At 42.7% G+C, this 24,868-nt stretch overlaps 1 protein-coding gene across 1 annotated transcript in view; it reads right to left on the bottom strand.

The window, feature by feature from the left end:
- The window catches only part of LOC126250132 (cytochrome P450 6k1-like), a 162,100-nt gene that overhangs the window by 56,987 nt on the left and 80,245 nt on the right, over positions 1-24,868 (bottom strand). The window contains exons 3-4 of the mRNA XM_049951534.1: positions 20,403-20,538; positions 2,705-2,866 (exon numbers count right to left, since the gene is read on the bottom strand). Coding sequence (XP_049807491.1) covers positions 2,705-2,866; positions 20,403-20,538 — 298 coding nt within the window. The remainder of the gene's footprint in view (positions 1-2,704; positions 2,867-20,402; positions 20,539-24,868) is intronic.

Genomic DNA, 24,868 nt, shown 5'->3' with positions numbered 1-24,868 from the left:
AAGGATTTATTGGTGGCCAACTCCTACTCCATTGATGAATTTCTCAGTAAAACCAACTAATATAACTTTTGCACAATTTCAGTGCAGTAATGTGTTCATTGTAAATATGTGTGTGTGTGTGTGTGTGTGTGTGTGTGTGTAATTACAATCTAACTTCTGCACCATTTCTGTGCAGCAATGTGTTCATTGTATTATAGTAGTTGTATTACACGTTTATTACCTTATACATAAATAAATAAAAACTTTTTTTTGTTTTAAATTCAGTGCATTAGTATTTGTAAAATGACTCTTTCATGTAGTGTTCATTAAAAAATGACGATCATTTAACTTGGGACCTGTGGAATGATACATTAGCTTATTTGTTTTAGTTGTAAATATTTGTCATGTATTGTTGTTTTTCTGACATGTTCTACATCCTGGAGGACCACCTCACTATGGATCAATTGGAATGAAAGTAAACTTAGTCTAATCGAATCTGTCAAAAGAATTGAAAAAGACCGGTGGGGACAGAGAGTACTTTCATGCAATCTCTTAGAGGCAAAGGAAGAGGAATATTACGAAAAGGTTGGCTAAGGGCAATCCAAGAGGCGACGAAGAAAAGAGGATTAGCAGAGGATGAGGAAGAATAGCGAGATCGAGGCGTCTGGCGACATAGATGCGGGATGCGGCGCAATCTGTAGTATCCCCGCGACAAGAAGAAGGTATTTTAGCTCTTCTGTCCCCGTATCAGCCGTATTATATGATTTACATGCAAACAGAACCGGCAGTCTGTGACGGACTCCGATTTTTATTTTGATGCACTGAATCTCCCCTAAAATTTAACGCAATTTGTAACTGTACAAAAGCTCATTTGGATAAAAATACATCTTTTAGTACGATCAGTAGGTTGACTGACGCCATAACAACGACATCACAAGCAGCCATTGCTAAAGGACGACGCAGGGTATCAGCAGAGTGACTGCTAGAGGTTTGTCAGACAGCTACAGATGTGTGTCATTTGAGACGGCAATTTATTTTCATTATGAGTACTGGGGCTGTGGCAACATAATGGCAGCCATACTGAAGCGGTTCTCATATATGTTTCATTTGAAATGGAAGCTGAAAATAAACAAACATTCGGTAAGGTTTTTGTTTGTTGTTCAGAACCCAATATCACCTCAGATATCAAATGAAACTTTTGGATTTGTAACTCTGGATAAAACTACAACTATGATAAGTATATGCAAGGGAGTTGTGGATTTGGGTATATTACTAGAATGTGCTCGTTTAAATTCCAAAAAGTACAGTTTGCATTTATTATTGTTGGATGCGAGGTCCGCCAGTTATGCAAAACACCATTTTTCTCAGTACCCAAACATGTTTTAGAACCACTGTGCCGTCATTAGTGGGTTTTCGTTTTTATTTATTCTGCAATGTGAACACTTTTTTAAAATGATTTTAAAATTATGTGCATTTTTAGTGCAAACAACAGATCGTTTCTTTTTTTAAATACCTTTACATTTGGTGTGCATGAATTTTCTGGATCACTTTTGTGTTAATTACTACAGGTAGCTTGCCATCTGCAACCAAACGACGTAGATGAGATAGTTTTTTGCTGGGAGTTAACCTATCTTCTAGAATGTAATGTAGTTTTTCGCGATGTTTTCGCGCCTATTTTCGTTTTTACTTACGTTTTCGTGTGGCAACCACTTCCATTCTCCGCATCATGCTGAGGTGTTGTGATGCACACGTAACTATAGCACTTCTTAGCTAACTATAGCATTTCTTAGCTAAGAAGCACACAGAAAACACACACACACACACACACACACACACACACACACACACACACACACACACGCACACACGCACACACGCGCGTGCGCGCGCACACACACAAAGATAAAATGCAAACAAAATTCAAATTTGGCGCCGAACTCTCTGGTGAACAAATGAGATGCGGAGAATGGAAGTGCTTGCCAGACGAAAACGTAAGTAAAAACGAAAATAGGCGCGAAAACATCGCGAAAAACTAAATTACATTCTAGAAGATAGGTTACCTCCCAGCAAAAAACCTTTTTCATCAACATCGTTTGGTTGCAGATGACAAGCTACCTGTAGCAATTAACACAAAAGTGATCCAGAAAATTCATGCACACCAGGTGTAAAGGTGTTTACAAAAAGGAACGATCTGTTGTTTGAACTAAAACTGCACATAATTTTATAATCATTTAACAAAAATGTTCACACTGCAGAATAAATAAAAACGAAAACCCACTGATTATGGCACAGTGGTGCCGAAACATGTTTGGGTACTGAGAAAAACGGTGTTTTGCATAACTGGCGGACCTCACATCCAACAATTTTAACTACAAACACGGCCAATACTTGGAGCTGCAAATCAGAATGATGGATATGCAGTTATTTTCACGGTACGAAAGTATGATGACGCTTTGCAAAGAAGCATTACAATCTGAAAACCAATGAACAGCGATGATCTGGAGGATCTAATCAGAGACGGAAAGTTATCATTGACAAAAATATAAATATTGTTGGCCTATGCTGATACGCCACAAAAGATCGAAATCTTCGAGATAAGAAGAAGCGAGTATTGCTGTTTGGAAAACGCTAGTGAAGAGGGATATGTAATTTCTGCAGTCCCTTCTGGTAGAGCCTGCCAGAAGCGCTCCGGAGCTCTTGAGCTGTGGTGCGGTTGGCGGCTCACCTCCTTGATGTCCAGCTCGACGGTGCCCTGGGCGGACAGCTTTGAGCGCAGGTAGTGGAGCATCTGCTGGTCGCAGCTCACCACCAGCGGGAACATGGCGCGCATCTTGCCCGACGTGAATGTCGGCGACAGCTTCGCCCGCAGGAACTTCCACTCGGGACCCTGGAACGCAAGCACACGTGTCTAGTCTGGATTGCTTCTCTTGTTACGAACAAAACCGTAGGATTCACAACTTGCGTAGCTTCTCCAAATCAATTTTTTCATGAGACTCATATCTCTCTATTAAAAATCATATACTGTTTTGAGTCATTACTTAACAAATCTATACTGTTGCCACCTCGGAAGACAACATCAAAATACCTTAAATTAATAGGAAACATCAGAATACTTTTTACACTACTGGCCATTAAAATTGCTACACCACGAAGATGACGTGCTACAGACGCGAAATTTAACCGACAGGAAGAAGATGCTGTGATATGCAAATGATTAGCTTTTCAGAGCATTCACACAAGGTTGGCGCCAGTGGTGACACCTACAACGTGCTGACATGAGGAAAGTTTCCAACCGACTTCTCATACACAAACAGCAGTTGACCGGCGTTGCCTGGTGAAACGTTGTTGTGATGCCTCGTGTAAGGAGGAGAAATGCGTACCATCACGTTTCCGACTTCGATAGAGGTCGGATTGTAGCCTATCGCGATTGCGGTTTATCGTATCGCTACATTGCTGCTCGCGTTGATCGAGATCCAATGACTGTTAGCAGAATATGTAATCGGTGGGTTCAGGAGGGTAATACGGTACGCCGTGCTGGATCCCAACGGCCTCGTATCACTAGCAGTCGAGATGACAGGCATCTTATCCGCATGGCTGTAACGGATCGTGCAGCCACGTCTCGATCCCTAAGTCAACAGATGGGAACGTTTGCAAGACAACAACCATCTGCATGAACAGTTCGACGACGCTTGCAGCAGCATGAACTATCAGCTCGGAGACCATGGCTGCGGTTACCCTTGACGCTGCATCACAGTTGCGCCTGTGGTGGTGTACTCAACGACGAACCTGAGTGCACGAATGGCAAAACGTCATTTTTTCGGATGAATCCAGATTCTGTTTACAGCATCTTGATGGTCGCATCCGTGTTTGTCGACATCGCAGTGAACGCACATTGGAAGCGTGTATTCGTCATCGCCATACTAGTGTATCACCCGGCGTGATGGTATGGGGTGCCATTGGTTACACGTCTCGGTCACCTCTTGCTCTCATTGCCTTTTGCGGTTTTGGTTGGATTCCTAATTCGTCCCTTATTACTTCGTTTCTAATTTTGTCTCCCCTAGTACACCTTTTACAGACCTTAAAAGTTTCAATTCAGAAGCTTCTGGTTGCCGTAAATTTTTTTTCTCAGCGTCCAACTTTCTGCCCCATATAATAAAACAGGAATTACCATGGCTGTATACACTTTTACTTGCGTATCTTTGTTTATTCTGTTAAGATCAGAGCTGTCAGGCTGTCTCTTGAATCTAACCAGGGTTGTAAATATTTTACTGCTTATTCACACTGGCGATACAACACGCATAGAAGACACACTTAAATGGCTATATACACTTTTACTTGCGTTTCTTTATTTATTCTGTTAAGATCAGAGCTGTCAGGCTGTTTCTTGAAACTAACCAGGGTTCTAAATATTTTACATTTTGTTCACACTTGCGATACAACACGCAAAGAAGACACACTTAAATGGAAAATAGCCTTCACTGTGGAATATGTCTTCTTATTGCCGCCACTAAAGAACAGATTTATTGGCGAGTTTGGCAACAATTTCTTTTTCTCGAATACTCGTTTGGACCTTTTTCCACATTGATCTTTTGAGCAGCGTTGAGTTAGTTTTATCTAGTGCGTTATTTTTGAGCCAGTTGTGACGATGTACCTGATACTTGGTGATGGGACATCAAACTGCTTTCAACAACTGAGTGGTCAGTCGACCGTTTTTGTTGTTCAGTCAGTTTTTTCAGTCGAATGAAACAACCGGATATTTTCTCGGGCCCACGCCAGCACTATGAACGTTTTATCTCGCTCTCCGGGTTTAGGTGATTTTACTTACGTACTTTTTCACGTCTTTCGGTTGGAGACAAAATTGTATCTTATTTCAACAAGAGCTGAATGAAAAAGTACGCTCTTAAAAATGAATTATTTTCAAAATTAAAGTTTTTATTCACTTAAATACGAAATTTTTGTACTTGCGACATTAAATATGGAATTTTGATTGGTTTTAAAAGATTTATAACTAGTACTGCATTGTTGAAAGCATTATAACGACAGTCAGTTTTAGCCCTGACGACGACCATGGAGGTAGTGGTCGAAAGCTTGGAGTTTTATCCAGAATTGACGCGGCATGTACACCGAGAGATTTTTATTCAAGACATACGTCGCGAAAGACTTCGTAGCCTTATAAATTTATGTTTAAATAAGTGAACAATTACTTTTTGATTTAAATTTACTTAAGCTCTGTCTCTTTTTCTTCCCGTTAGTTTGCTCCCATCACCGATAGTTCTGTTTCGGTAGATATTGAGGTGACGTGAACAGAAAGCACAAAAGATACAATTTTCTTAATTATTTGCTCATTTAATCACTGTCACTTGTAGGAAGTATTTTTCTGCGAAAAAAGTTGCCATCAGTCGTTTACTTTCGTTGAATTTTTTTAAAATAATGTAGTTTCATAATATGACTCATCGTTGCAGATATTGTACATCGCACTGAATTTATCTTTAGGTTCACTTTTTAGCCAGACATGTGATTTCCTCCATTCCCACTTCACTGAGCGTTTCGGCATTCTGATCCAGACACAAAGTTCATTATCAAGAAAACGTTTGTTTATAAATATGGACGAAAAACTGAACTGAAAGCTACATATTGGTATTCTACAAAAAGCAAATATCGGAGCGGCATAAACAGTGACGACAGGAGATAACAGAGTTTAGTCAACGACAGCGTGTAGTCTGCTGGACGAAATGGTCAGTTTTTCTGCATGAATAACTCTTCTATATAAAAAGGCATACAGTAAATACGAGGGTTATTGGGAAAGTAAGGAGCGATCGGTTGCGAAATGGAAACCACACTGAAAATCTGATGAAGTTTTGCACAGATGTCTTGCGCAGTGTCTCTAGTAAGCTCGTCGATCTCGTTACGTCATTCTTTTTAGTTCTGAGCACACAGGGAGCACAGAAAGATACCTAGAACAACAGTGTCTCCCGGCGAGTACGAGGGACTGGTCAGAAATTTCGCCTGAAGCTATGCAGCCAACATTACATAACTGTCATGCGTTTCCTTCTTCAAGACAATTCTCAGGCGCATTCTGCAGGGGCAATGAAGATGCTCCTGCATCATTTTCAATTGGAAATGTTTGATTACCCACAATAAAGCCCGTAATTGTCTCTCTCTGAGTTTCATCTCTGCTCACATGAACCGCTGGCTATGAAGACAACTTTTTGGCACAGACAGCGAGCTGTAGGCCAGCATAGAGAATTGGCGGAAAGCACTGGCGGCTGCCTTCTATAACGAGGGTATTGAAAAGCTGGTACAACGCTACGATAAACGTCTAAGTCGGATCGGCGACTATAGAGATAAGTAGCTAACTGTTGCAAATAAAACTGTTTTGATTTTCACTGTGGTTTCCATTTCGAGACCTATCGTTCCTTACTTGCCGAATAGCCCTCGTAGAACTTTATTTAACAATGGCAAACGATCGAATGTTTCCGTTCATCATTCAGCTGCTCCCAAGGACTGGTTTCACGCAACAGAATGAATGAATGGATAATTCAACAGAAAAGAAAAACTACAACCGAATGTATCTACCGTTTTCTAACAACCGACTGAACGGATAGTTTCCATTCCTTTGTCCTATCACTACTTATACATCTGCACATGCGCACATAACGAAACCGTTTCCAGCATAAAATATATACTGTGTACAGAATTAAAGTCGTTATACAACAACTGGTATAAGCCCTCACTGATGTGGATTGCGAGTAGAGCTCAAGTAACAAGACGGACCATCGAGTTTCCAGTACCTAAGGCACAGAAAACTGGATTCTGGGGAAATGTAGGAACATGCGAGGCAATACTCACGCTACGATTTCTCATCGAAGATGGTTAAGGAAAGGCAAACCCACGTTTATAATATTCGGAGGCTCGACACTGTTGACTGGAATACTCTCTTTGAAATTCTGAGGGTAGCAGGAGTGAAATACAGGGAGCGAAAGGCTATTTACAACTTGACCGGAAACCGGACGGCAGTTATAAGAATCGAGAGGTATGAAAGGTGAGCACTGGTTGAGAAGGGAGTCAGACGGGTTTGTAGCCTATTCCCGATGTTATTCAATCTGTACACTGAGCGAGCAGAAAAGGAAACTAAAGAAAAATTTGGAGTAGGAACAGGGAGAAGAAATAAAAACTTTGAGCTTTCTCGATGACACTGTAATTCCCTCAGAGACAGCAAAGGACTTCGATGAGCAGTTGAACGGAATGGACAAGCATTTGAAAGGAGGGTTCAAGATGAACATCAACAAGAGCAAAACGAGGATAATGGAACGTAGTGTAATTAAATCAGGTGATGGTGAGGGAATTAGAATAGGAAACGAGACACTTAAAGTAGTAGATGAGTTTTGCTATTTGGGGAGCAAAATAACTGGTGTTGATGGAAGTAGAGGATATAACATGTGAACCGGCAATAGCAAGAAAAGCATATCTGAAGAAGAGAAATTTGTTAACATCGAGCATAGATTTAAGTGTCAGGAAGTGAAACATAGACGATACATGGTTTAGACAAGAAGAGAATAGAGGCTTTCGAAATGTGGCGCTATAGAAGAATGCTGAAGATTAGATGGATAGATCAGATAACTAATGAGGAGGAACTGAACAGAACTGGGGAGAAGAGAAATTTGTGGTACATCCTGATTAGAAGAAGTGATCGTTTGATAAGACATATTCTGAGACATCAAAGGATCACCAGTTTAGTACTAGAGAGAATGTGGATAGTAAAAATTGTAGAGGGAGACCAAGAGATGAATAGAGTAAGCAGATTCAGAAAGACGTAGGCTGCAGTAGTTACTCGGAGATGATGAGGCTTTGCACAGGATAGAGTAGTATGGAGAGCAGCATCAAACCAGTCTTCGGACCGAAGATCACATCAACAATAACAGCGATATCTAAAACCCATGTCTGGCAAAGTCGACAGTTGTCAATATCTGGCTGGATCGACGAAGGCAGTTAACATTCCACTCTCGAGGAGGGATTTAAGAGGAAACAAACTTGATATGTATACTAAATTGCTCTGCTGGAAGAAATGGTCAGTTTTTCTGCACGATTAACTTTTCTGTATAAAAAGGAACACTGTAAATAGAAAGTGACGAATATCTGTGATGTAAGATATGATGGTTCTTGCACGGCCGGTCGCCTTATTGAAGTGTTTTTATCAAGAAACTGGTTCGCACAGATAATGACCGAAGCATAGCCACCACTGTCTTCTGTGGTCAGCGCACCTGCACACTGCCAAAACTCACTCTACTACTACCGATAGCATAATGGCTGTTGTAGTAATGGTAGTAGCAAGTATCGACTGGTTGCAATTTAAGTGCAGCTATTCACAGAGGTCCAGTATGGCTGTAATTGTCGTATGACAGCTAAAATTGGTAGATATTCTAATGCAACAAAGCGGAACCGATAGACGCTGGAAAAATCTTAGTTCCAATTTTGGGCACCACGTGCAAGTCTAGCGCTGTTGATGCATGAAAGATGTATAGAAATCTTTCCATATGTAATGGATCAGAACGGGGCGCATGCATAAAATGTCAAACAAATCAGAAAGGCATAATTTTGAACTTATTACTAACCGCCACTAACACAATTTGTTCAATATGATTACCGGAGACCTCGACGAGGTACTGCATCCGCAAAACGACGTGATCAACAGTTTGTCGTAGCTGTTCCGATCGAATCTGAGTAACGTGTTCCGGTAAACTGGTCTCCAGATCGGTTAGACAATGAACGAGTTCCTGGCAAACGCGTTCATTTAGACGCCCCCAGAGCCAAAAGTTCAAATGGTTCAAATGGCTCTGAGCACTATGGGACTCAACATCTTAGGTCATAAGTCCCCTAGAACTTAGAACTACTTAAACCTAACTAACCTAAGGACATCACACACACCCATGCCCGAGGCAGGATTCGAACCTGCGACCGTAGCAGTCCCGCGGTTCCGGACTGCAGCGCCAGAACCGCACGGCCACCGCGGCCGAGAGCCAAAAGTCATATGTAATCAGATCAGGTGATCTTGCATCTGGAAAACCAATGGAAATAACACTTTCGCGGAAAGTCGCGTTTAGCAGTTCTTTCACTGCGCTAGCGACCTGAGGTGTTGCCCCGTGCCGGCCGTGGTGGCCAAGCGGTTAAAGGCGCTACAGCCTGGAACCGCGCGGCCGCTACGGTCGCAGGTTCGAATCCTGCCTCGGGCATGGATGTGTGTGATGTCCTTAGGTTAGTTAGGTTTAATTAGTTCTAAGTTCTAGGCGACTCATGACCGCAGAAGTTAAGTCGCATAGTGCTCAGAGCCATTTGTTGCCCCGTCTTGCATGAAAACAGCCGTTTCCACACGGTTGCGCGCTTCCAAAGCGGGGAATTACACGCTGTACAAGAAGATATCGATAACGTGCAGACGTCATGTTACACCTGCCAGGGCCTCTAAGTGTATTCTCTTCAAAGAAGAACGGACCGAGAAGAAAGGTGCTTGTGAATCCACGCCACACAGTCACATACGGCGAGTGCAATGGATGGATCTTCGTGCACAGCACGTGATTTAACAGTACCCCAAATTTGGCAGTTGTGGGTATTCACTGCACCCTGTACTGTAAGATGTGTCCCGTCACTCCAAAGAAAATTGCCCGGCCACACGTCCTCAACTTCGTTCCCTCACAACATTACTGCCAACCATGAGGTTTCAGTTGCTGCACTGTCTCGGTCTTGTACTGGTAGCGATGTAAAATTGACCGCAAAACGTTCCTTACTGTTGGCCACAGGACGGACGATTCTCGAGACACTGCACGAGCACTAGTACTGCCTGGGGCACATGCTGCGTGGTCAGTGACAGCAGCAACCTAGTCAATGGCTTTCGCCGGGTTACTACGCCTTCCTCTTCCAGGTAACATACCAAGCCCACCCGTGTTTTACAATGTCATTATCGTCTCCTTAAAACTACTGTATGATAGAGGGCCTGTGCTAGGACCTATCAGTCGGCGATACTCTCTCAGTGCAACATTGAAATTGCCGACATTCACATAAAACAGTTTCACTAACAGTGCACAATCCCTCTTCTCGATAGACATACTGTTCACTAACGTTATGGGTTATCAAATGACAGCGTGGATGTCATACCGTCATGCAAACATTGTACAGAAACAGATTTGCACCTTGTGGCCAACAATGGAACTAAATTTTTTCCAGCGCAAATCGGTTCCGGAAAAACGCATTAGCATATCTATCACGTTTCGCTGCCGTACAATGCTTACAGTCCACACTCGAGCCCCGTGAGTAGCTGCACTTTAATTATAACCGCATGGTGATGGTAGTAGTAGTAGTAGTAGTAGTAGTAGTTTTATAATCCATGGATTACTTTTGTAAGGATGTTTTCTGTGTTATACCATCACATTATACGAACAAGAAGGTTATCGCAATATGCGGAAATTTACATACTCACAGGTCAGGTCTTATAAGTAATTGGTTACGGCCTTAAAATACGAACTATCTTTGCATTTGCCTGCAGTAATTTAGGGAAACCACGAAACGCTTGAATCGGGATGGCCACATGTAGATTAGAGTCTCTATCCCCCCGAACACAGTGTCAGTTTGTTAAAAACAGTGGAACCTCTTTCTGTTTATCTATAGTGTACAATTCTGTTTTCTGCACACACGTTTGCAGAGAAGTTATTTCATAAGGTGAAATTCTAGTGCACCACTGTTCATTCGTTTTCCACACCAGTCACGCTACGTACTCTAAGCTGACATCAGGAATGCGACCATGACGTTTGGTTTCCATCTTGTGAGCCAGAACTTCCCCTACAGGAAGATTGCGATTTTTGATACAGTCGACGGCGAAGTCATTAGAGATGGACCACAAGCTTAGATTAGCGACCGAATTCGGCCAAGGCCTTTCTGAGACATTTAGTAGAATTTGCCTTAAGAAATTTAAGAAAATCACGATGAGTCTAAATCTGGACATCCGTCCTCCGAAATACGAGTCCAGTGTCCTACCATTGTGCGGCCACAGCTGTCATCAAATGTCAAAAGGGATAGAGTTAATATCAGGAGTTTTTCTTCTCTTCGTAATCCCAGCTCACACCCTTGATGAATGGTCGAATGCCACGGCGGCCCTATGCTGGGAGGATGTGAGGCTACTGTTGCCAAAGACAGCGAATCAGCAAAGATGCGAGCAGCAAGCTATAGTTGGTAAGAGGCAGTCTAAAGCACAACACAAGGAAATCCATTTTGTTTGTTGTGCAGCGTTATTAAACAAAACACACAATTTAAAATTCATTTGATGAAAAGAAGAGGATTCAATATTCCGGTTACCATTACTAGTGCTCTGATAGTTGCGTAAATAACCACTAAAGTGCTCTTTCTCTAAGGAGTGCTACTACGTGTGGCGTTCAATAAGTAATGCAACACATTTTTTTTCTCAAAGCTGGTTCGTTTTAATCAGGACTCCAGAACACCATATTATTGTCTACTCTTTTGGATACAAACTGCTATTCTTCAACATAATGTCCGTTCAATGCGACGGCTTTACGCTACCTTACAGGGAGGGCCTATATTCCCACATAGTAACACTATACTAGTTGACGTCAGAGCCAACGTCTTGCTGCACCAATAACCTCACCATCAACAACTTACTGCTTCCCGTGGAGTGCATCCTTCAATGGGCCAAACAGATGGAAGTCGGAAGGTGCGAGATCCGGACTGCAAGGTGGATTCTCCGTTACGTCGAAGTTTTGTGAGTTCCTCCCGAGTGTACAGAATTGTGTGAGGCCTCTCGTTGTCATGAAGAAGGAGAAGTTAGTTTGCATTTTTGTGGCGATGAACTCGCTGAAGTCATTTCTTCGATTTCCTGGGGGTAGCACAGTACACTTCAGAGTTGACCATTGGACCATGAGGCAGGACATCAAGTAGAATAACTCCTTCAGACTTCCAGACACGTTTCATCGCCTGTGACGATGTTGGAAAAAATTATGAAGATCAGACTCGTAACGCGCAAGGAGTTCCCCACAGATGGCTTTGTTGCTCTTTATGTTAGGCGGCGAGGAAACCAGCGGGCACAACACACCTTTGAGTACCACAACTAGTGGATGAGTGTGTCGACAGCGAGGTGTCTGATTGTGATTCGTCGGTCACCTCGAATGCGTGTCCGCACCTTACAACATTATACGTGTCACGCGGGAGATCGGACAGGTTTGCTCAACCTTATTGCGACGATGACAGACGCCACGCCCAGCGACTCGTCGTTCTTTTGTTCACTGCCAGGTCTTCTCAAACATTCTGCAGGCGCCCACGAATATCTGCGATGCCTGGCTTTCCGCCAAAAGAATCTCAATGACAGCTCTCTGCTTGGAACACAACTCCGTTACGGACGCCATTCTGAAGGTAACGCACAGCACCGCCACGTGTTGGAACTTCGTGGAACTATAGGGGTTGATGCGGGACTATTTACATGATGTTCCACAACAAACTGCGCATTTTTTCGACCGAGATTGAGAGTTATTGAACGCTCTTCTTATTCGTGATGTTATGACGTTGCGCATTCGTACTCCTTACTCATCGGTGGCTTCTGGAATTTTAGAAGCTGAGTGCGCCTTTCTTTCTCTGGCGGGGGATTGTCTTCCTGCTTAATGTCAACAATGCCCAAGCGCTATTGGTCACCCGCTGAGGGAGTGTGCAGTTTTTGCTGCGGATAAATTGACTGAAAAATTTGTTAGAAAGGTGATTTGGGGTAAAAGTATTTTAGTGATTAAGTTTATTTACGGAAAGGCGCGCGGAAATATTTATAAAAATTTTGAAGGGGACAGCATCGTGTTGTTACGCTGTAACTTCCACAGCGGAACAGATTGCTGTTAGTAATCGTTGTTTCAGCATGAGCTTAACTGTTAGTAGAAGAGTGGATGCAAGTAAACATTGTTATGGAGTGCGTTACTTGCCAAAGGGGTAATAAATGGAAGTGTATACAGATTTATAGCGTTATTACTTCAGTGAGGCATTTTGCATTTCATAACTGAAGAACGTAACATTTGAAAAGTACAAGAGACACATATTGGTGTTAGGCAGACGGTCAGGATTATTTAGAAATAAGGGCATTCTCTCTGTAAAGCTTCCATACTCGTGTCCGTTAGCCGCAAAGTTAACTGAATAATAATAAAGGAGCTTTGTATTTGTTGCGGCGACAGGTATAGACATTTTACTACTCTAGCAGATCCAGTTCACGTCAGTTATAGTACGGCAGCGTAAGGTTTTCTGCGTCACTGAGTTTGGAAGAAGTGAGTGGAGGACATTTCGGCCCCGATTCAGCTTTGAACCACCAACTAGGGTAAGCGTAAGTCTTAGGTTTCAGCAGTTTCAGCATACTGGATGTATCTGCAAAGGACGAAGAACGAGTCGACTGCGTGTGCCGGATGAGGACGTGAGATAGATTGAAGAAAGCTTTCTGTAAGTTGACCAATAAAGCTATTAGGGAACTAAGAGTGTCTGAACCAACTGTAAGGCGCGTTTTGAGACCACGTTTACAGTGTAAGCCCTACTACTTATAACTGGTGCAGCTCTTGTTGAAAAGGACAAACATCTACATCTACATCTATACTCCGCGAGCCACCTTACGGTGTGTGGCGGAGGGTACTTATTGTACCACTATCTGATCCCCCCTTCCCTGTTCCATTCACGAATTGTGCGTGGGAAGAACGACTGCTTGTAAGTCTCCGTATTTGCTCTAATTTCTCGGATCTTTTCGTTGTGATCATTACGCGAGATATATGTGGGCGGTAGTAATATGTTGCCCATCTCTTCCCGGAATGTGCTCTCTCGTAATTTCGATAATAAACCTCTCCGTATTGCGTAACGCCTTTCTTGAAGTGTCTGCCACTGGAGCTTGTTCAGCATCTCCGTAACGCTCTCGCGCTGACTAAATGTCCCCATGACGAATCGCGCTGCTTTTCGCTGGATCATGTCTATCTCTTCTATTAATCCAACCTGGTAAGGGTCCCATACTGATGAGCAATACTCAAGAATCGGACGAACAAGCGTTTTGTAAGCTACTTCTTTCGTCGATGAGTCACATTTTCTTAGAATTCTTCCTATGAATCTCAACCTGGCGCCTGCTTTTCCCACTATTTGTTTTATGTGATCATTCCACTTCAGATCGCTCCGGATAGTAACTCCTAAGTATTTTACGGTCGTTACCGCTTCCAATGATTTACCACCTATGGCATAATCGTACTGGAATGGATTTCTGCCCCTATGTATGCGCATTATATTACATTTATCTACGTTTAGGGAAAGCTGCCAGCTGTCGCACCATTCATTAATCCTCTGCAGGTCTTCCTGGAGTACGTACGAGTCTTCTGATGTTGCTACTTTCTTGTAGACAACCGTGTCATCTGCAAATAGCCTCACGGAGCTACCGATGTTGTCAACTAAGTCATTTATGTATATTGTAAACAATAAAGGTCCTATCACGCTTCCTTGCGGTACTCCCGAAATTACCTCTACATCTGCAGATTTTGAACCGTTAAGAATGACATGTTGTGTTCTTTCTTCTAGGAAATCCTGAATCCAATCACAAACCTGGTCCGATATTCCGTAAGCACGTATTTTTTTCACTAAACGTAAGTGCGGAACCGTATCAAATGCCTTCCTGAAGTCCAGGAATACGGCATCAATCTGCTCGCCAGTGTCTACGGCACTGTGAATTTCTTGGGCAAATAGGGCGAGCTGGGTTTCACATGATCTCTGTTTGCGGAATCCATGTTGGTTATGATGAAGGAGATTTGTATTATCTAAGAACGTCATAATACGAGAACACAAAACATGTTCCATTATTCTACAACAGATTGACGTAAGTGAAATAGGCCTATAATTATTCGCATCTGATTTATGACCCTTCTTGAAAATGGGAACGACCTGTGCTTTCTTCCAGTCGCTAGGTACTTTACGTTCTTCCAGAGATCTACGATAAATTGCTGATAGAAAGGGGGCAAGTTCTTTAGCATAATCACTGTAGAATCTTAAGGGTATCTCGTCTGGTCCGGATGCTTTTCCGCTACTAAGTGATAGCAGTTGTTTTTCAATTCCGATATCGTTTATTTCAATATTTTCCATTTTGGCGTCCGTGCGACGGCTGAAGTCAGGGACCGTGTTACGATTTTCCGCAGTGAAACAGTTTCGGAACACTGAATTCAGTATTTCTGCCTTTCTTCGGTCGTCCTCTGTTTCGGTGCCATCGTGGTCAACGAGTGACTGAATAGGGGATTTAGATCCGCTTACCGATTTTACATATGACCAAAACTTTTTAGGGTTCTTGTTTAGATTGTTTGCCAATGTTTTATGTTCGAATTCGTTGAATGCTTCTCTCATTGCTCTCTTTACGCTCTTTTTCGCTTCGTTCAGCTTTTCCTTATCAGCTATGATTCGACTACTCTTAAACCTATGGTGAAGCTTTCTTTGTTTCCGTAGTACCTTTCGTACATGATTGTTATACCACGGTGGATCTTTCCCCTCGCTTTGGACCTTAGTCGGTACGAACTTATCTAAGGCGTACTGGACGATGTTTCTGAATTTTTTCCATTTTTGTTCCACATCCTCTTCCTCAGAAATGAACGTTTGATGGTGGTCACTCAGATATTCTGCGATTTGTGCCCTATCACTCTTGTTAAGCAAATAGATTTTCCTTCCTTTCTTGGCATTTCTTATTACACTTGTAGTCATTGATGCAACCACTGACTTATGATCACTGATACCCTCTTCTACATTCACGGAGTCGAAAAGTTCCGGTCTATTTGTTGCTATGAGGTCTAAAACGTTAGCTTCACGAGTTGGTTCTCTAACTATCTGCTCGAAGTAATTCTCGGACAAGGCAGTCAGGATAATGTCACAAGAGTCTCTGTCCCTGGCTCCAGTTCTGATTGTGTGACTATCCCATTCTATACCTGGTAGATTGAAGTCTCCCCCTATTACAATAGTATGATCACGAAACTTCTTCACGACGTTCTGCAGGTTCTCTCTGAGGCGCTCAACTACTACGGTTGCTGATGCAGGTGGCCTATAGAAGCATCCGACTATCATATCTGACCCACCTTTGATACTTAACTTAACCCAGATTATTTCACATTCGCATTCGCTAATAACTTCACTGGATATTATTGAATTCTTTACTGCTATAAATACTCCTCCACCATTGGCGTTTATCCTATCCTTGCGGTATATATTCCATTCTGTGTCTAGGATTTCGTTACTGTTCACTTCCGGTTTTAACCAACTTTCCGTTCCTAATACTATATGCGCACTATTTCCTTCAATAAGAGATACTAATTCAGGAACCTTGCCCTGGATACTCCTGCAGTTTACCAATATTACGTTAACTTTTCCTGTTTTTGGTCTCTGAGGACGGACGTTCTTTATCAACGATGATAATGTTCTCTCTGGTAAGCCGTCAGGTATTTTATCGTATCGAATTTTGTGACGACATGGTAAGAAAGATGGACAATGGAACGTTTCTCCGCACTTGATTTTTAGCGACGAAGTGGCGTTTCATATTTTTGGAAAAGTCAGTAGACAAAGTTCGCATCTGGAACCTACAAAATCCCCGTACAACAATGCAATCTGTTCTTTTCCTTATAACGAAACAAATTTTATGCGAGATTCTTATTTGCAGAGAGAATCTGGTTATTGGAACAGCGCGCCTGAGCGTTGTAACAATGGCTTTTTCCTGAACTCGCGAGGACTCACGAGACTTCATTTTTCAACAGGATGCAGCTCCACCCTATCGACACCTTTATGTCGAAACATTTTTGTGTAAATCTGTTCTTTTAGATGGACAGCATGCGTGGGAAAAGAAACCCTTGATCTTTCGTTCTGGCTGCTGAGATGTAATCTGACTCCATGTGACTTTTTTCTTGTGGGGATTATAAAAAGAAGCAGTTTACGCCCCACCTCTACGGACGACTGTGACCGACCTTGAGAACCCGGTTACAGCTGCAGTGAACTCAGTAACACACGTGTGGAACGAGTTCGGCTGTCGCTTACACTTTTGTCACACAGCAGAACGGAGACACGTCGAATGTTTATAACCCGTGTTTGTAAACGATAAAACTTTCTGTTTCTATCTGTACCGTATTTTACGGACTATAAGACGTACTTTATTCTTCGAAAAATTGCATCCAAAACTCAGGCGTTTTGTACTCGAAATTAATACAGAAATGTCCAGTGCTTGATTCAAAATTCCCGTCAGTCTTAAAAATGGCCATATATTCGATGCCGCGGAAAACTTATCTCCACCTGGGAACATTGGATTCAACTGGCACAAGCAGTGCACCGATGCGACGAACATGAGTTACCGGGATTGATAAGCTTGCTAACATTGTTCCCCTCCGGCCCCGCCATCACAAACCCCGAACACTGTCTAGCCTATGATGCGTCATTGCAGTCTATGGTGCACAGTGAAATTAAATTGAAAGTGATTTGTGTTATCGGTAATAGTATAATATTTTTGTTAGTAGCTAGTTTAGTAATGGAAAAAGATAAAAGGTATTCGTATGATGAAGGCTATAAACTGAAAGTAATAGCATATGTTGAAGAACATGGCAACAGAGCAGTTGAGCGGCATTTCGGCCCTCCACCAACAGATGAAGCCATTCGCGATTGGCGGGCAAGTGAAGAAGAATTGAAAAAAAAGAAATAGGAAAACAAAATGTGCAAATATAGGACCGAATGCAAAATGGCCAAAACTAGAAGACGACGTACTGAAATGATTCAAGGACATCGTCAAAATGGCATCGATATTAATACAAAAATGATTCAGACACACACTCGTAAGCTAGCGCTACAGTGGAACTTAACAAACTTTAAGGGTGGAACTTCCTGGCAGATTAAAACTGTGTGCCCGACCGAGACTCGAACTCGGGACCTTTGCCTTTCGCGGGCAAGTGCTCTACCATCTGAGCTACCGAAGCACGACTCACGCCCGCTACTCACAGCTTTACTTCTGCCAATATCTCGTCTACTCTTCGAGTCTCGGTAGGGCACACAGTTGTAATCTGCCAGGAAGTTTCATATCAGCGCACACTCCGCTGCAGAGTGAAAATTTCATTCTGGAAATTTAAGGGTGGAGTTGGTTGATGCTACAGTTTAATGAAGCGTCATGGGTTTAGCATGCGAACCAAAACCAAAATATATCAAAAATGCCACGACAGTATGAGAAGAAAATATTAATTTTCTATCGCTTTATTATTCAACAACGGAAGAAAACCAATGTGGAACTAAGCCAAACAGCGTAGATGGACGAAACTCCTCTGACATTTGATGTGCCGAGTAACAGAACTGTTGCCATGAAAGGTACTAAAACTGTAACTATAAAAACAAGCGGACTTGAAAAACATGCAGTATACTGTTGTCCTTTCATGTCGTGCTGACGGTACTAAACTTAACTCAATGATCATTTTCAAGCGCAAAATAATGCCAAAACTTCCTGAAACATCGCCAGGTGCTGTTGTTCACGTACATGACAAGGGGATGGACGATGCTGGTATGAAGTTATGGATTAACAGAGAGTGGGAGAGAAGAAAAGGTGCTTTATCGAAGAGGATTTCTTTTCTTGTGCTAGAGCAGTTTAGTAGTCATTTGAAAAATTCTGTGAAAGAGCAACTGAGACAGGGAAATACAAAGCTTGCTTTTATTTCGAAATGACTTACTTCCCTATTGCAAGCTCTTGATGTCTCTATAAATTAACCATTTGAATGTATATGAGAGAGGAATGGGACAAATGGATGCTGGATGATATCCAACATGAATTCACGCCCAAGGGATCATTACAACGACCTACAATCAAACAAGTTTGTCAGTGGATAAAACAGTTGTAGTCTAGAATGAGAGAAAAAAATATTGTTAAATCTTCCAAGAAGTAATGCTCTCGATGACAGAGAAGTTCACCTTATATATGAAGAGGATAATAATAATGGCAACGGCCTTGCCGCAGTGGCTACACCGGTTCCCGTGAGATCACCGAAGTTAAGCGCTGTCGGGCGTGGCCGGCGCTTGGATGGGTCACCATCCCGCCGCCACGTGCTGTTGCCATTTTTCGGGGTGCACTCAGCCTCGTGATGCCAATTGAGGAGCTACTCGACCGATTAGTAGCGGCTTCGGTCAAAGAATACCGTCCTAACGGTCGGGAGTGCGGTGTGCTGACCACACGCCCCTCCTTATCCGCATCCTCCTCGGAAGATGACACGGCGGCCGGACGGTGCCGGAAGGGCCACTTGTGGCCTACAGACGGAGCTTTTTTTTTTATAATAATAATGACGAAGACGAAGAAGAAGAAGGAGAAAATTCAGATGACGATTTTCAGGTATTTTAAGGGGGGTGGGGGGGTAGGACGTCAAACGGGCCGACCTGGAGCAGGAGAGGCACCACAGGACATTTTAATTTCCACTGTTTATACTTTTACAAGTAAATTCATTAAACTTTGTCAGCATGACCAGGAAGGATGCAGGATTCACACTCGTAGCAGCGAAAGTTCAAAAATATAACAAAATAATTTTTTTTACATGTGAAATTTCATCATTTTTTCACTTACTACTGGCTGCATTTGTTGCTATAGGTACACTTTTCTTCATAAGTAAGAGAGACTGTTCGATGAATTTTGCACAGCATACAAACCATACTTACACGTGTCTGAAACTCTAGAAACTATTTAATTTATGAAAAACTGAATGAACTGTTACGTTTTAAACTTTGTTTAGAAAAAAATCAAATTTTGTAGTTAATTATCTCAATTTTTACCACAGTTTTTAATAGATTTGGAAAATTCTGGAGTTTCATACACCTGTAAGTATGGTTTGTATGCTGTGCAAAATTCATCACAGAATCTCTCTTACTTCTGAAGAAAAATGTACCTATAGCAACAAATGCAGCCAACAGTAAGTGAAAAAATGATGAAATTTCATATCTAAAAAAAATTATTTTGTTATGTTTTTGCACTTCCACTGCTATAAGTGTGAATAATGAATCCTTCCTGGTCATGTTGACAAAGTTTTATGAATTTATTTGTATAAGTATTGACAGTAGGAAATAAAATGTCCTGTGGTACCTCTCCTGCTCCAAGTCGGCCCGTTTGACGTCCTATCCCACTTAAAGGGCAGTTCGATTTTATTAACTTAAGATTTTTTTAGTCTGATTTTGCAATCTAATGATAAAAATTGTAAAAATGTTATTTATTTTAAAAAATTGCTTAAAAATTAAGGTGCGTTTTGTAGTCCGTAGCGTCTTAGAGCCATAAAATAAGGTATGTGGATTACTCATATGCAATGTGTATTTAATGAAATAAAAATTAATTCAATTGGATCCATCCTTTTCAGTGACGCTGTGTGCTTCGCGAGCTGAGAGCGCAGGCTGGTGCCTACCTTGATGACGAAGAGGTTCCTGGTGCCCAGGGGGTCGGACTGCTCATCGCTGGTGTTGTAGCGGTCCGCAAATGTGGCGAAGTCCTTCACCAGCACAGAGCGCAGCAGCTCCGGCGACCGGATCAGCACGGCGGGCCTGCGGGCAGCGGCTATCTCAGGGGCTGTCCACAGCTAAATACACTACGTCACGGAAAATTTCCCAGTTCTTCAGAAACTGAGCGTTGATTCTGCCTATCTTAAGAGACGTCTCAAAAGAGTAAGTTACACAATATTATGGTAGGTCAAGTAACTTGCACTACACTTGAAAGCGACGCAGATACGTGACACTATTTTTCAATGTACCATGTCTATTTAAATATCTGTCGGAAAGTTCTACAAAACACTCAGTTTCTGAACGGTAGAAATCCACTCCTTGCTCACGGAACTAGTCGAAGACTGATGTTCGAGCATCCTCATCTGTGGCAAATCTGCAATTGTCCCGAATCAGTTCCTCAATTGCTTGGACATTGTCATCTGTGGTCGATATCGGTGGCTTTTCTTCCCGATCAGCATCACCTAAGTTTTGTGACCTTCACCATATTGTTGCACCATTTCACTACCACCGGACGCTACAGTGTGTTTGGTCCATATACCGCCAGAATCTGTGTACATTTTAGACGTTTTGCACACAAGAATTGTGCTGTACCGCGTATTTCGGCTTTGGAATACGTTTCCAGTTGCTGCGCCATTTCATTTCCATACTGTAAAGCACTTGCTAATCACACCGCAGTAGAATTCTCTCTGTAGGAAACCTGGAACACGTTCTCTATTGTGACAATGCGGCACACTTGTTGCGCAATGCTCTAAGTGTACGACGATATGAGTAACTTACTTTTTGAAGTCCCTCGTAGTATATCGGAGCCGGCCGAAGTAGCCGAGCGGTTCTAGGCGCTACAGTCTGGAACCGCGCGACCGCTACGGTCGCAGGTTCGAATCCTGGCTTGGGCATGGATGTGTGTGATGTCCTTAGGTTAGTTAGGTTTAAGTAGTTCTAAGTTCTAGGGGACTGATGACCTCAGAAGTTAAGTACCATAGTGCTCAGAGCCATTTTTTAGTATATCGGAGAATAAGTTATACAACGTGGGGCAAGGAATTATTCCGAACTATAGAAGTTAATAAAAGAAAAATTATAAATGCTAGAAAACACTTATTTAATACCTAAATAAAATGTACCTGGAAGTTCCATTTTATTAAGTTCTGAACATCAAATCCTGCAAGTGATGTCCCTCGTTGTCAATACATAGCTGCAGCTGGTTTCTAAAGTTCTGCATCATTCTATGGAGCATCTGTGTTGGAATGCGGCCTCTTTCACGTCGTATAGCATCCTTCAAGGCTCCCAGCGTGCTTGGGCCGTGTTTCAAAACTACGTCTTTGAGATAATCCCAAAGAAAGAACTTGCACGGATTTAAATCAGGCGAACGGGCAGGCCACGGAATGTCGCCGTACCGTGAGATCAAACCACCGGCAAAGACTTTACTCAAAACATTCATCGAATGTCGAGCAGTGTGGGCCGTGGCACCTTCATGCAAACTAAACGAGCCTAATATGGATTTGTTGACGTTTTGGTCAAAAAAGGTTTTGTGGAGCACGGTAACATGTTGTCCGCTATTGACGGTAACAGCATGGTTTTTCTCCTCAAAGAAAATAAGGTCCAATGATTTCTTCAGCACTAATTGCACACCAAACTGTGACCTTATCATGTGGAGAGGTCTCTCATGAATTTCCTCAGGTCTCACATAACTCCAATAATTCATATTCTGTTTATTAAGACATCCACAAATGTAAAAATGTGCCTCATCACTGGAGAAAATGTGCGCGTCTTGAGAAACGTTTCCAATCAAGTTATCACAGGATTGTCGTTCATTTTGCCGGTCCTGTTCTGACAATTATTTAGCGATCTCCATTGCATTCGGATGAAACTGAATGTCTTTAGTGGAGAACATGACGCACAGTACGACTAGGCTGTGAAAGCGACGACACGTGCTTGAGAACAGAACGTTTAGAGGACTCTAATACTGTCCTGATACACTCAATTTTTTAGGGAGTTCTAACGGTCCTCTGTGCACCAACTCTCTTTCTCATAACGCTGCCACATCGACAAACGTTCTTTACCCATAACAGAATCGATTTAGGGTCGGGAGCACTGTTTCGATGGTGGATTTAATATCGAGTACACATATAACAGCCGGCCGGTGTGGCCGAGCGGTTCTAGACGCTGGAACCGCGCTATCGCTACGGTCGCAGCTTCGAATCCTGCCTCGGGCATGGATGTGTGTGATGTCCTAAGGTTAGTTAGGTTTAAGTAGTTCTAAGTTCTAGGGGACTGATGACCTCAGATGTTAAGTCCCATAGTGCTCACAGCCATTTGAATCATTTCTTGAACACACATAACGCTGTACTGCAATTATATACCGATTTTCGGAAAAACATGTTTCGACAGCAAAAGCAGATTGTTCGTTTGATCACGCAGTGTTTGCAACTAAAAGCGGTACCAAAGTAAACGTCCACTTCCACTGTGACCTTGGAGCCCATCCTCACTCCTACGTCGCCCCTTCTTTCTTTGCAGTACCACCTTAAAGTTAGGGACAATTCCCAGCCCCACACTATACATCAATGCTACAGCCTCCATTAGCGTTCATCAAGACAGTGAGAAATTCAAAACTAAATGAGGAGATTTCATATCACCAAAAGTATTCTCAACAGCCGCACAAGAATTTGTCAGATTTTTAAACTGCACAAGTTTCTAGCGGTAGCTTCAGCCTGAGTCAAATACGACATCACTGAGCTTCGCATCAGTTTATGTTGATTCTCGATAGTAAATACTCTATCCATAGTCGCTACATATTTACTACAACTGAAGACAACGATTGGGCGGACAAAAAAAGAAATAAAAGAAGAATAAAAGTGGTCTCTAATGTTTTTGGGAAACGAAATAGGATTTTCAAAATTAAGTTTCCTAACTGTTTGAAACGAAAAGATTACAATGGTTATTTTTAATCAGTAATTAGGTGATATAATTCTTTATATGTATATGTGATGTCTGTTCTTTCGGACATGTGCACACCAGGCTGTAACTCTTAACAGAAATCGGCGAAATACAGCGAGTAATGAGAATAATGGTCAGCGACACTACATTAGGAATACATGGGTAAGTTGAGAGTTTGGGTCTGACAGGAGGCATGCTACACTTCTGGTCATTAAAATTGCTACACCAAGAAGAAATGCAGATGATAAACGGGTACTCATTGGACAAATATATTATACTGGAACTGACATGTGATTACATTTTCACGCAATTTGGGTGCATAGATCCTGAGAAATCAAGACCCAGAACAACCACCTCTGGCCGTAATAACGGCCTCGATATGCCTGGGCATTGAGTCAATCAGATCTTGGATGGCGTGTACAGGTACAGCTGCCCATGGAGCTTCAACACGATACCACAATTCATCAAGAGTAGTGACTGGCGTATTGTGACGAACCAGTTGCTCGGCCACCATTGACCAGACGTTTTCAATTGGTGAGAGATCTGGAGAATGTGCTGGCCAGGGCAGCAGTCGAACATTTTCTGTATCCAGAAAGGCCCGTACAGGACCTGCAACATGCGGACGTGCATTATCCTGCTGAAATGTAGGGTTTCGCAGGGATCGAATGAAGGGTAGAGCCATGGGTCGTAACACATCTGAAATGTAACGTCCACTGTTCAAATTGCCGTCAATCAATGCGAACAAGAGGTGACCGAGACGTGTAGCCGATGGCTCTGAGCACTATGGGACTCAACATCTTAGGTCATAAGTCCCCTAGAACTTAGAACTACTTAAACCTAACTAACCTAAGGACATCACACACCCCCATGCCCGAGGCAGGATTCGAACCTGCGACCGTAGCAGTCCGGCGGTTCCAGACTGCAGTGCCAGAACCGCTAGACCACCGCGGCCGGCGTGTAGCCGATGGCACCCCATACCATCACGCCGGGTGATACGCCAGTATGGCGATGACGAATACATGCTTCCAATGTGCGTTCACCGCGATGTCGCCAAACACGGATGCGACCATCATGATGCCGTAAACAGAACCTGGATTCATCCGAAGAAATGACGTTTTGCCTTTCCTGCACCCAGGTTCGTCGTTGAGTACACCATCGCAGGCGCTCCTGTCTGTGATGCAGCGTCAAGGGTAACCGCAGCCATGGTCTCCGAGCTGGTAGTCCATGCTGCTGCAAACGTCGTCAAACTGTTCGTGCAGATGGTTGTTGTCTTGCAAACGTCCACATCTGTTGACTCAGGGATCGAGACGTAGCTGCACGATCCGTTACAGCCATGCGGATAAGATGCCTGTCATATCGACTGCTAGTGATATGAGGCCATTGGGATCCAGCACGGCGTTCCGTATTACCCTCCTGAACCCACCGATTCCATATTCTGCTA

The sequence above is a fragment of the Schistocerca nitens genome, chromosome 1 (genome assembly GCF_023898315.1).
Source record: "Schistocerca nitens isolate TAMUIC-IGC-003100 chromosome 1, iqSchNite1.1, whole genome shotgun sequence".
Classification (NCBI taxonomy): Eukaryota; Metazoa; Arthropoda; class Insecta; order Orthoptera; family Acrididae; genus Schistocerca; species Schistocerca nitens.
This window is presented reverse-complemented; position numbering and strand designations above follow the sequence as displayed.